The sequence below is a fragment of the Apteryx rowi genome, unplaced genomic scaffold, assembly GCF_003343035.1.
Source record: "Apteryx rowi isolate R43461 unplaced genomic scaffold, aptRow1 scaffold_20, whole genome shotgun sequence".
NCBI classification, from domain to species: Eukaryota; Metazoa; Chordata; class Aves; order Apterygiformes; family Apterygidae; genus Apteryx; species Apteryx rowi.
Genome location: NW_020448308.1, coordinates 2,357,732 through 2,370,590, shown reverse-complemented (window position 1 = coordinate 2,370,590; position 12,859 = coordinate 2,357,732). Strand labels below are relative to the sequence as shown.

General features: G+C 53.6%; 1 protein-coding gene and 1 long non-coding RNA gene across 3 annotated transcripts in view; both read left to right on the top strand.

Moving 5' to 3' along the window:
* Positions 1-5,408, top strand: part of MYBBP1A (MYB binding protein 1a) — a gene marked incomplete at its 5' end in the record, with an annotated part of 60,069 nt that extends 54,661 nt beyond the window's left edge. Inside the window, 3 exons of the mRNA XM_026063635.1 lie at positions 1,439-1,540; positions 2,709-2,833; positions 4,807-5,408. Of these exons, the coding sequence (XP_025919420.1) occupies positions 1,439-1,540; positions 2,709-2,833; positions 4,807-5,290 (711 nt within the window). The remainder of the gene's footprint in view (positions 1-1,438; positions 1,541-2,708; positions 2,834-4,806) is intronic.
* A 2,239-nt stretch (positions 5,409-7,647) lies between these two features.
* LOC112965046 lies at positions 7,648-12,594 on the top strand. 2 transcript variants are annotated; one of them, XR_003253159.1, is made up of 4 exons: positions 7,648-7,732; positions 10,402-10,531; positions 11,077-11,282; positions 12,418-12,594. It is a non-coding gene; the product is annotated as an uncharacterized LOC112965046 (long non-coding RNA). The 2 variants fall into 2 exon arrangements; XR_003253160.1 differs by lacking the exon at positions 12,418-12,594 and adding an exon at positions 11,980-12,018.
* The last annotated feature ends 265 nt before the right edge of the window (positions 12,595-12,859 follow it).

Here is a 12,859-nt window from a genome sequence, read left to right as displayed (position 1 = left end):
TAATAAATGGAGTGTGCATGGCCCATGGGATATTGTATCCTGCATGTGCATGTTTTTAATCACACACCCTAATGTTTGTTTCTCCTTTTACCTGAGAGACTTTAGAGCCATTGAATTGTGTGACCTTGTAGGTTAATGACAGCTCTGGAACAGAGTTGTAGCGCTTCTGTCTATCAGGAGGGAGTAATTAGCAAGTTATTGATAGTCAGATGAAGCTGCAACATGAATTGCAGCCAGCAGATCATGGTGGCTTTCTAATACAGGGCTTGTGTGACCCATCCTGGCCAAGAAATAACTGTTTTTTTTATTATGTTAAAAAAAAAAAAAAAACTCCTAGGCTGTGGAATCCTGTACAGAGGGTGAATACTTCTGTGTGGAAGCTGCAATTCCTGCAGACATGTAATCTGGTCTTCCCACTTTTTCTGCTAAAAATGTTTGTTAGACTCTTGCTGGCCATCGTGTTCTCCTGTTGTGCGAGTCTGCGAGGACTTCTGCTTTGTCTGCTTTATGCCGATGTAGACTAGAAATAACTTGCTCAGAGTCCTTGAAATTACCTCTAGTCTGAGTGGAGCAAACTCATAGTTGATCCCACGGAAGAGACTGCGTCTCCTGGCAGACCTGCCCTCCCGACCGGTGTGTACGGTTTTGGTGCAATGACTTGCCGGCAGCGCCCGATTCCCGAGGCCCCGAGGAAGCTGAGTTTGGGGTGACCTTGCCCGTTGCGGGGCTGGCAAGTTCGAACTCCGGGCAAGGGTGGGCTTTGCCACCAGCGCAGCCCCCTTTAGAGAGATGGGCCTCAACGGGACGCGTGCAGGCGTCGTAGCTCAGGGCGCACGGTGCCCTGCACTGGTGTCAGCCAGGCTTGGGGCACGCTGCTGTCTAGGATAAGCGTTTCCCCGCAAGTCCCGTCCCAGACCGTGCACACGGCTATGCGCATTCGCACAGAAACGTAACGGGGAGGGAAACTACGGTGTAAGCAGGACTGCGTGGACCAGCTGCGGGCAAAGGATCAGCGCCCCTGGGCCGCCTCTGTGATCCAGCTGCCTTTCAGTGGCTATTTTCTGCCCTCCTCCACTAGTAAATAACTCTGGCTTTTATTTGATCTATCTCTGGAGTGATTTGCCTCTAAGCCAGACCTTTCGGTGTCTCAGAAACCTTGCAGCATAAAGAGGAAGGATGAGATTTTTCCCTCAGTCCTTTTCAGTGAACTTAAGCTTGATTGACAAGCCCTGTTCCAGTGCTGGCCACTTGGGCAATAGCAGCTTCCCCCACTTACTCTCCTGAACATTTCCAGAGTTTGATGGATTTTGCTGTTCTAGAGTTATTTCGGTGACATGTTAATCCTGCTAATCGCTCACTTTCTGCTTTCTCCTGAGGACAATGATTTGTTTCTCCATTTAATGTATGCTCCTCCTCCACCTCCCTCTTTAACTTGCAGAGTTTGAAAGTGGCTGGCCAGTTTCGGGTGAAAGCTGAGAAAGAGAAAGTTGCCAAGAACTTGGAGCTGTTGAACTTCCTCCTCAAAACCGTGACTCAGCAGGTGAGTGTGACCTGCTCCCGGGCAGGTTTGGCTCCCTACCACAGCGGCCCTGTGACGAGTGGTCCTCCTCCTTCTGAACACCACCGAGGCCTCTCTCAGATGTCATGCCTGAATTGTACCACATGGCTGCTCCATTGCTACATCCCTCCTTATTTCTTACTTAGGCATTCCCTCCAGGGGTACCTTAGCTGGATCTGAGGACAGAAAGAGCCCTCATGTCTGAAGGAGTAATGCACAGCCCTTGTGAGCTGTCTCCAAGTGCTAAAGGATTTGTGCAGAGTTCTGCAAACGCATGTGGCATCTCCTTTCTTACAGAATTAGGGTCTGGGGGACGGTGAGAGCGAGCTGGTTTTTGTCCCAGATGAGTGCTCTCTCCTCCTCACTGAGTCCCAAAGGTTGTGTTGCTGTTCTCGCTCAGGAGCTTGGTGTGTGGTAGTGAGACTTTGTTCTGGGGCTTTGTTTTCCCTAATGAAAAGTGGCTTTTTCGAACATGTGAAGATTTTTCTAATAGGTGACAAACTCAGTCTCCAATGCGGTCTTATTTACTGGAGCAAAACAACACAAGCAGAACTGCTGAAGCCCAGTTTCCTACTGATAAGCGCTGAGTTCACACCGCAGCCTGTTTCTTTGTGAAGACCTAATAGGAAAGTGGGTGGAGGAGAGAGATTATTTCCAAGGCTTCTGTAGGAAGTGAATAGCCTTTGAGATGCCCCCTTCTGTCTGCTTTACTGAGATTGCCCAGTGGGTCACAGAAGCTGTAAGAAGCAGCCAGAAACCAGACTGAAAATGCTGCTGCTTTTCTTTTAGATGGGTATGTAGTCATGTGTCTCCTCCCTCCTGCCTCCAGGCATGGGCTGGAAAGGAGAGAGGACTAAAGGACCATTCAGTCCCTTTGGTGCCAGTACAGTTCTAGCTGTTTGACCCATGCCTCTCATGCTAGGGGCCCAGTTTTCAAGCAGCTGTAGCTGGTGGCATGCTGTGACTCACTAGTTTTTGCCCCCAGATAAAATGTTGCTGTGGATGGGCTCAGGACAGTAGCATGGAGGAGCCGGGCAGGCCTGTGTGTTCCTGCCATCGTTTTATCCTGAGGACGGCCTGTGCCTGGCTGCTGCGAGTGCCCACTCTGAGTCTGCTCTGAAGATTGATGGTTTGCACTTGCTTCTTGCAGAAGCTGCATGTGGAGTTGGTGGAGGTGGACAAAGCACTTGTAGCTCTGAACCAGCAAGAAGGCATTGGGAGGTCAGCACGCCTCGACTCTCTCTACTGGAACGTTATGCGCTGGCTGAATTACACGTACGTATGCAGGGCGTTCTGGCCCCTTGGCTTGCCTAGGGGGCCAAGAGCATGTCCTACTCGTCCTTGTTGATGTGGGGAAGGAGGAGGAGAAAGGAAATCAGGGTGCTGAGCTCAGGCTGGAACTTGAGTCTAAACAGTGAAGTCGAAGTGCACCCACAGGCTGCTTGTTTCAGGTGCTTACATGCTTAGGATTCATCCTTGATGGGAAAAGATTGTAAGGTGCATCTGATCGCTGACCATGCTTTGCTAGGGGAGGTGAGCAGGGCTGATCACTCAAACATAGAGCGCCTGCTTTCAGGGGTCCTGAGCGGTGGCTTGGTGTAAGAGCCACCATCAAAGATGCAGAGGAATTTCTGGGCTGTGATGTGCCACTCAGCTCTTACCACGTCACTGTGAATTGCTTCTGCGAATGTGAGGCTGGAGGGAAACGTAGCTGCCCTGGAAAGGGACTAAATACCAGAGATTACATGCTTCAGTCCTTCAGCCCCCTCCAGGGATTTTTTGGGCTCTTCTTAGTGCCTGGATGCCCAGCCTGATGCTTGGGATGGGTGCCTCGCAGTTCGGAAAGCTGAAGAGCGTTCAGTCTTCATGCTTAATACCTCTGCCTTAAATGCCGACTGGATTTGACTTTCGCTCCAAGGGAAAAGAAACACAGGATCTTTTTCTTCTTTCTGTCGGCGATTTGCAAACAGACCTTTTGTTTCCTGTGCCCGATGGCAGCACTTAACGGTGCGCGTAGCCTTAAAGAAGTGCTGGGCACTCGGCTAACGCCCGGGAGCTGTGGCCCTGGTTTCAGTGTGGGGCGGCCTGAGCCGCAGCGAGAGGCTCTGGGGAAAACGCTTGCACACGACTCGCTGTGAAAGGACTCGCAGGCAGGGAGGAATCGCACACGGCAGCTGGAACTGGTGTCCTGTCCCCCTCTTAACGCCTTGAACAGGCTGGCAGAGCGTGCTGGCCTCACGCAGCCCTGTGACGCAGCCCCACGGCGGCTGGCTTCTCCTTTCTGCCTTTCCTGGGCTCACGCAGGTCCCTTGGCACGGTGCTGCCGTGTTTGGCCCAAGGACAGGGCCTGTTTTAGCAGCGAGCAGAGACTGCTGCTGGGAAGGAGGGGGGTTGCTAAGGGTCGGGTGGGAAATGCTGAGTTTATGCATGCTGTGTAGGGAAAGGATTGGGGTTCAGCCTGCTGTCACTGTTGGTGCCAGCTTGCTTTGGTGCCCAGAGATCTCTGTGCAGGTGAGTTGGAACAAGCCTACAGCAGAGGGGGTTTGTGGCCTGGACCCTGGCAGAGGTGCTGAGAGGCAGGTGGTGGTGTTAAGTCACTGAAACAGCTCTCTTCCACCCTGAAGAGATGCAACTTGAAAAATTCTCCAAAAAGCTTCACATAAAGAAAAAATCAGGCCATGGCATTGCAGCTGGGTTCCTTTTCAGGATTCCTCTTTGGGGACTGAGCTGGTACAGAGCGATGTAGACTGGGTGGTGGCAAAGCCATCACCTGGTTCTGCCAGAGAGGAGAGCAGAGATGGCCACTCTTGCATGCGAATAGAAGTTGCCTAGATGAGCCTGGTATGGTCTGTAGTGGGGGGTTTGCTGGAAAGATCTTTTGGGATTGTTAGTGCAGTGAAGGCCCTGCTGGGGCTGCCATCCTGGTCAGACAGACAGCACCTTGATAGCCTTGCACAGGCCCAAAGGTGGGTGTGCTGGAGAAGGCGTTAAATACAGCATTATCTGGTCTGTGGAATGGGTGCCTTGGTGCCTGCTTGCATCCTGGTCCAGCTTCTTGCAGTTCAGTGAGGCAGCCCCACGCGCAGAGTGAGGACCATCTCCGGGGGTGGTGCTCGTCCTTGCAGCATGCCTGTGCCTCCTGCAACGTTCTTCTGCTTCTGCCTGTTCGTGGCCTGCCTGTAGCATGGATCCTGCTTCTCCCTGGCTGTAAACTGAGTCGCTCTTGATTTTTGGCGTTCTTTCTGCAGGAAACCCAAGAAAGAGAAGACAGCAGTTGCCAGTAGGCCTGCCCAGGCAGCAGAGCCACTCAAGCGGAAGAAGAAAGGCTTCCTGCCAGAGAGCAAGAAACGCAAGAATCGTAAGAAACGCGTCCAGGAGAATGGGGTAGCACCAGTAGCTAGTGAAGATGGAGCCACAGCGGCCCCAGAGGAACAGCCCGAGGGAACAGACACCCCTGAGCAGAAGAAAGGCCTTGTGCCTGGTAGCAGGAAACCCAAGAAACACAAATTGGCAGGCAGTGGGGAAGAAGCTGTTAATGGAGAAGATGCTGTGGCTGATAAGAAAAAGAGGAAGAGGAGGAACAGAAAAAGGAAAGGTGATGTAGGTAATGAAGCTGAGCAGGTTCCAGCTGCAAAGAAAGCCAAGGGGAACATCAACCAGGAGACCCAACAGAAACAGGGCAAAGCCAAGAAGAAAAGGAAAGTGAAAAAGGCTCCAGCGCTGCAGGAGTAAACTCCATGGACTCGCCCAGGCCTGGCAGGGCCAGTGTGGCTCGGAGGACTGTTTTAATACCTTTTAACTATATTTTTTACACCCTCCTTGAAGTTTAATAAACCTTCCATAACACTGAGCTCTAAAGCTGAGGAACTGTCTTTTGTCTGTGGTTCAGCTAAGTGCAGGGAGCTTCAGGAGGTCAGATCCCCTCCAGGCTCTGGCAGATGCCCACTCTCTCCTCTGTGCTCGGGAGTACAGGCTCCTTTTTTTTAACATTTCCTGGAGACAGAGCACGGAGCTCTGCCGCGTGAGAGCCTTGCTTGGATTCCTTGGGGAACAGTGGAGGGTGTTTTAGCACTGCTGAGTCGTGGGGTCAAGCCCTGTGGCAGGCTCAGAAGTGACCCCTAAAAGGACATTTCTCTCCTGCCCAGACCCAGCGATGCTCATAGCTTTTCCAGCCTGGGAGTTGCCAACTCCCTCAGACGCATGGGGGTTAAACGGGCTTGCATGTGCTTTTTCTGGGGTTAAATGTGTCTAATTTGGGCTACTGAGGCATCATCAGTAACTCCCACGAAACAACTGAAATGGTTAATTGATTTGTTCGTCTGCCAGGCCAGCAGGCTCTGTGCAGCCGTGCGAGGCACCTGTTAACAGCCTGTAGCAGTCCATGAAGGTGACTGCTCGGAAATGCATCTGCTTGTCCGTCCAGGAGCTTCTGAATGCCAGAACGCCATCATCCCTTTGGAGAGCACCAGGACCAGGTTGTCCCATGTGTCGGGTACCTGGTTCTTGCTGGGAATGGAGTCCCCAAGTGTTGGAAACTCCATTCGTGTTGCGGTTCCCTCTGAGGCTTCCTCACCCCACCTGCCGACCACCTTGCTCCTGGAGGCCGGGAGGCGCGGGTTGGTGGCTGCCTCTCCCAGCACTGGAGGGAGTAGCCCCCGGTGGTTTCCCGTGCTCTCCTTCCTCCTGCAGAGGAGTCTGGTGCTGGCTCCCATCAGAAGGAGACGGTGGCCCGGGGTCTGGAGCGCAGCAAAGGGCACTGGAGCAGGGCCGTTCCCGTTGTTCCTTCCGGCTCTCCTCCTGCAGGTGCGTCTGTACTAGCAGACACAGATAAGGGTGCCGGAAATGTCATGTTGATTTTGGAGGGAGTGAGAGAAGTCTCTGCCCACGGCTGTTTATCTGCCTTTGCGCTGACTCCTTTCTCGAACGGCGCAGCTCCCCAGGAGAGAGCTGCTGGCAGCAAGGCCAACACCTTCGCTTGCAAGCCCTGGGTAGGTACAGCCCTTTTTGCATCTTCAGGTCGCAGCAGCGATCCTGGAAGGTGGGAGCCGGCTGGCTGCGCTTCCCGAGGAGTGCGCCGGCTCCCGTTAGCGACAGGAGGGGGCTGGAGCTGCTGTGCCAGCCTCTTGGCAGGGCTCAGCAGTGAAGGTCCTTCCTTTCCCTGCCTTTTGCTTTCCTCCTTTGCAGCTGGCTGCCTCTGGCATGCGAGGGAGGCAGGACGAGGAGCAGCTTGTCGTTGCCGTGGTGGATGCAGCCCTTGTCCTGGATGAGGAGAGGTGGACGGACTGGCGCTGGACTCCGTAAGTCACGCTCCCTTCAGGAGCAGCCCAGATGGCCTCCCTGGGGCAGGAGGTGAAGGGGAGCTCTGCAAGCCAGGGCCGAGGCCTCTTGGCCTGCGAAGGGCAACTTTCTTTTAGCCCACGCAAGCCGTTTGCCTCCAGCCTGAGCAGAGGCTGAAGGAAGCTGCTGGTGCCCAAGCAGGATGGAGGCTCACGCTGCAGGTAAGTGCCTGTGATGGTGCACAACAGAGCTTCGATGTGGTGGCTGCTGCTTCGATGCCCCCACGCTTGTGGTCTCTCCATCAACAAATTCTGAGCAGTTTAGGGCTTGACTCATCCTACCAGACCTTTCTTTCCAAGCCCTTTATTAACGTGACAGTTGTTGTAGGGTCTTGGCTGCTAGCGCTGCTGTTACAGCCTGCAGAATAGCTGCTGCTGGTTGTCCCAGCGAGGAGGTACGTGGTGATAACAGTCCATCTTGTCCCCAAGAAAAAGGGCACCTCTGCTTCAAAGGGGACTGTGTGCACTGGGGATGCCGCCCTGCCTCTACGATTTAATGCTGAGAGCTGGTTCATTGCCTTGTTAATATCTCAATCCCAGCTAAGCCCCCGGACTTTGATGCCCCGCAAGATGTCTCCTGAGTGATGACTTTTCATACATTATGCAAATGCAGCGTACAAGAGGCCAATAGGTCAGGGCCGTCCATGATTAATGGTCCAAAGATGTTCTGAGTGGGAGCACGGGTTTCAGACTTGGATACTGTCTTCACTAATGATTTTTTTTCCTTTTTTCTATGCCTGTACGAAGGATACCCTTGGTCTTTGCACAGCTTCGCCTGCGTATCTAGAGGAGAAACCATGTGTGGGTGGGGTGAGCTGGGAGCAAGGCGAGCGCACAGGTATGAGGGTGTGTTGGGGGCGGACAGACAGCACTGGGTCCCCCTGGGCTGTCTCGTTACCCACCTTGTCCGGGTGAGCAGCAGGGCTGCAGCTTGATCGCACTGTGGGAGCTGAGCTTGGTGCTCACGTCCCCAGGGCTGTGAGCAGCCTGGAGCAGTGCCAGGGCTGTGCCGCACTGGGCTCTCTCGCTCTTCTGTGGGAACACGAGCCTGCTCGTGGGCCTGGCAGGTGATGGGCAGAGCAGGTACCGTGGGTTCACAGCAGGGACTTCTGCCCAAGAGCCTTTTGGGGTGAAGCCTTGTGGTGTTTCCCCACCCCAGCTGGCTGTGGCTCCTGCCTTGGAGAGCATCCGGGGTTGTTCCAAGGACCAGTCGAGCTCCCTGTCACTTGCGTGCTCATGCAATTGCAGCCAAGCTGCAGGAGAGCAGAAAGTCCTGGTGGAAGTAACGGCGTTCTGGAAAGCCTTTCGTGGTGCTCTCAGCAGAGCTACTGCAGCAGGCTGGAGTCCGCTTCCCCTGCACAGCGCGTGGCAGGGCCAGGGCCCTCACTAGGGATGGGCATCGCCTTCTGGACCTGCTCTTTCTAGCTTGCTGCTGCCAACTCATGACTGGTGTAAGCAGCAAGCTTGGACTGACTGCTCCCTGGAGCCAGCAGCGTTAGAGAGGTCTCTCCAGGCAGCTCAGCCAGCAAAGGGAGGGAGCCTTCGGCTGTCTGCAGAGAGTGCGTCTGCCGGCAGCCCAGAGCCACCACGCTTCTGCAGGGACCACTTCTGCCGGGGCATCCTGGGCCACAGCAGTGAGCTGGGGCCCCTGCGGCTGGCTGAGTGGCCCTGGGATAGCTGCCGCTGTCAGCCCGAGCGTTCGTGCGAGTCAGTTTGTCGCTGTCCTCTTGGGGAAGAGACCGGGGAAGGGCAAGGCATGAGGACAAAGTCCTGCTGCTCACTTTTTCTGACAGAGGAATTGCAGTTGGGCAGCACCAGCTGTCGGCTTCCAAGCTAGAGCTTTACGTTAACCCTCTCCTGGCTAGTGCAGAGGCTGCTGTGCTCCTGTGTTTAGTCTCCAGCATTTGAAGAGCAGTTAAGGGGAGAAGGGGCAGAAGAGCTGCGAGGCATTGGGCAAGTTGTGCTTGGGTAACAACTCTATTGCCAATTAAAGAGCCTGGCTTTGATGCACAGTTTATAGAAAGCAGTTGCTAATCTACCAAGTCAAATCTTGTTCCACTGGAACTTACTTGTGCAAAGGTTTCGTTTTCCTTGATTTCATGTCCTGCCTGTCACCGGAGCTTCAGGGCTTTCAAGGAATAGAGCAAGCCTTGAGTTTAATGAAGCCTTTTCTTTTCAACTGTCCTGGGCTCAGAAGCTCTTTGTCAGTGATAAGAGCTCAAGGGTTCTTCTGCGTGCAAGAAAAGAGCTGCTGGGGCCCTTGAGCTCAAGAGAAGCTGTGCTGGTTGACTCTGGATGCAGCACTGGAGCATGGTCTTTGCCCAAGGCAGGTGGAGGTGGTAGGAGCAGCGCCATGAAGTGCACGTTTCCCTGTCCGGTATTTGCTTCTTGCATGAAGGCTGTAGTTTTAACTGAAGTCATGGTTGTTTGGTCCCAGGGTGCCAGCCCAAATGCTCTGTTCCCTCATGTGCATACTTGTGCTTCTGCCTTGAGGATTTGGCATCATGTTGACTCTCCCCATTGCCTAGGACAGGCAGGAGCAGGTAAGAAGAGTTGGTGCTGAGGTGCTAGTGGAGGATTCAGACATGGTAAAGGCTAGGGAGAAGCTGGCTCATCCGTGCAGGGCAGTGAGGCTGCATGTGGCGGTCAGGTGAAGCTGGCTAGGAAAAGCAGCCCCTTGCAAAAGCATTTAAAAGTCTGCCTGCCCCGAGCAGGAGCATGGAGCCATGTTCAGGTCTCTGTCTTCCCTCCAAAGCTCATGCCAGGAGATGAGCTGTTCTTCATCTGTCCATGTCTTTCAAATTTCTGCCACGGCAGGAGCTTCTGCAGGGGGATCCAGGCAAACAGTGGCTCAGCCAGGCAGGGCAGCAAGGGGCCTCTGGGATGGGGATCTCAGTGCTCCAGACAAGGCAGCGTTGGGAATGGGAGGGTGGGAATGTGGAGGGTGAAGAAGAGGGTACTGGGGAGAGAGTGTGTCATGGGGAGAACTGCCCAGCCTGGGGCTGTTTTGGGAGAAGGAGCACCTATGACTTACTGATTATATAGTCCTGTTCTGTCCCCATGCATTATCTCTTGTGCCGTTGGGTTGTGTAGGAGCGGTGGTATTTGTGGTTTCCTCTCCCAGGAGCAGAGGCAGAGCTGTGAACAGCGAGGAGATAGCATGACAGGGATGCTAACGAGGCTGGTGGGGCATTAGCTGCCCTGTGGCTGGCAGGGACCTGGTGATGCTGGAGAAGCCCTGGTTTTTGGTGCCGTCAGTGTGTTGCTGTGGGATAGGAAGTGTGATATGGAGGTGCAAAGCACTAGCACTGATGCGTCTATTTGTGGCCAGGATGTTCCTTTCCAGCGTAAGTGACAAGTTCGGTGGCTGTGATCCACTCATCAGTAGCCACCCCTCTTCCAGAAGAAAGTAGCTGCAAAGCTTTTCTGTTGAAGTGCATGACAACACAAGCAGAGCGCTTTCCGCCTTTGCTGTTGCTGCAAAGTGAGCGTTATGCGTCTTTCCAGGCATTCCAGACTTACGGCCTGGGCTAGGCTCAAGATGTACCTAGGAGACACCTAAAAGCCAGGGGAAGATGCACACACCTGGTCTTGCTGTCGTTAGAAGCACGTCACCGGGAGTCCAGCGTGCAGAATGGTGAGGTGTATTCCCCTTTCTCCTTCCCCAAAGGCCAACCCAGACTGTACCAATCTGTCCTGTGGTGAGGGAACCTCATCATCACCTGCACTCTGCTTGGCTCTGTAGGGCCCTAGATCAGCAGGGATTATTCTGGTGTGTTCAGCAGGAGGCTGCCAGCGGGTGCAGGAGCCGCAGCGCAGGGCGCGCTGGGGGCGGTGGGATGCGCCCGGCTGTTTGTGCTGACTTGGAGGTTGGCTTTGGGCAGTGGCTCCCAGCGGGCTGTGCTGCGAGGGGGCGTCCTGGGCTGGCCTGCCGTGCGGTGCCTCTTCCTGCTGTGCCCCGCTAGCTAATGGGGTTGCTTGGGGGCTTTGCTTGGATGGGGAAAAGCCTGGCCACAAGCATTTCCTCCTGACTTGCCTTGCAGCTGCTGGCTGTGGCCTGTAGCCATGGTGAAGGGTGAATGGGCCACTGGTGTGGTGAATATTGTGTCCTTTTCATCATATTTTCATAGGCTAACTAACTTTAATGTTTTAGTTTGGAGTAATGCACTATGTATCATACAGAGGTTTTCGCTGGGGACAAGAGGAGATGGTTGCACTGTGCGCTGGAGCTGACTAGGAGCGAAGGAGAGGCTGCCTCCAGGCCGTATGGTCAGGATGTCTTTGCCCAAATGTGGTAAATGACTACACCAAGCAGTCAGCCCAGGAGCGCGGTGGTCACCTAAACGTAGATGATGTCGGCTTGTGCAAACTGTCCTGGACTTCACAAGGTGAGGTGCTGCTCCAAGGTCAGTGTGCTGGAGATCGCCAGTAGAGTAACCCTGTGCAAGCCCATGCAGCGAGGCTGTTGTCTGTCAGCCTGTAGACGGCCTTGGCAAGAGCGCTAGGGAGGATTTCAGAAAAGAGCGTGCTAGTGGAGCTGGAGGTTTGATATCCATCTATATCCGTATTCTGATATCTGATTTCTCCCTCAGCCAGCAGGCACCTGGGCCTGCTAATGAGTGCCGTAACTCTTGCCGCAATCAGAGAAAAATGGAAACGTGCGTGCCACATTAGTGGCTGCTGCTTGATGGAAGCTAAAGCTGCTGAACTTCAAAGCTCAGCTGCTGGAACATCAGAATTTATAAAAATTATGCTTAATCAAGTGATTAAACAGTATGATTAAGCTGAAAGCCTGGGATGCTCTGCCAAAAGGTCGATAGACTTAACATTTAAGCAGACAAATCTGTTGCTTGCAGGGGTGTCCTACTGACTGCAGCATAGGCTAAAGGGAGGCACCAGGGCATTGAGGTCAACACGCTCCACCCGTTATTGGCATTGGCCTGGGCCCTAAGCGCTGGTAGCTGGTACGCAGAGGTACCTGGACTAGTCCTGTCCAGTGCCACCATGGCAGAACAGGGCAGGAGAGCGGGTGTGCTGGAGCTGACAGCCATGGTCCAGCCCCTCTGCTCTGTCTTTTGCCCACAGGTGAGCTGCTGCCCTCCTGCAAAGCTGACAGGCACAGCTGGCGCAGGATGCTTGGAGAGGGCAGCCTCAGTGCCTACCATGGCTACCATTCCAGGATTATTCTCCTGCCCTGCTTCCTCCCCTTGGTCCCAAGCGCCCAACCCATCACCACCATGTCCGCCTTCCTCGTTGGTGAGATCACTCAGTTCTTTGAGCCCTGGCGCAGGCTCTTGCTATGTGATGAGAGGGCCTGAGGGCACCTTGTGATCTCAGCTGAACACGGTATGGAGCAGGATCCCATCACTGACGACTCCTTCCCCCAGAGCTCTGCTCCTTGGCTGCCACCCGAGAGGAAAAAGGAGGCTGTTGCCACCACCCCTCTGCTCTAATCGAGTTGTTACTTTTGACCTAGCTGGGGGCAGGCTGGTGTCTGAGTGAGTTTGTTGCTACCCTCATCAGGGCTGTTCGTGGCTGGAGCGTCTGTGACACTGTTGGAGCTCGGAGCAGCGTTCCACCGGGATGAGCCCCGCAGACAGCAACCACAGGAGGCTGCAACCAGAGCAAGCAATGGCACAGGAAAGGGAGGCGAGGAGTATGTTTTAAATACTTTTATTTCTTAATTTACATAAAGGTATATATTTGGCTTATTTCTTTTTCTTATACTCTGAGATTCACAATCAATTGCTCTTAAAAAATAAAATAGCCATTTGCTTCTGAAAGAAATCAGAAAACTATTTTATACTCCTCCCTTGTATAACAAGAAAATATACTATATACTCCCATACATCACATAGTAAAAGTGATTGTAAGTGCTGGTTTACCAAACAATAAAGCAAACAGAGAAGAAACCACACAATCAGGACAGAGGGTGCAGAGAGGAACTCTGCTTTCCAGAGTACAT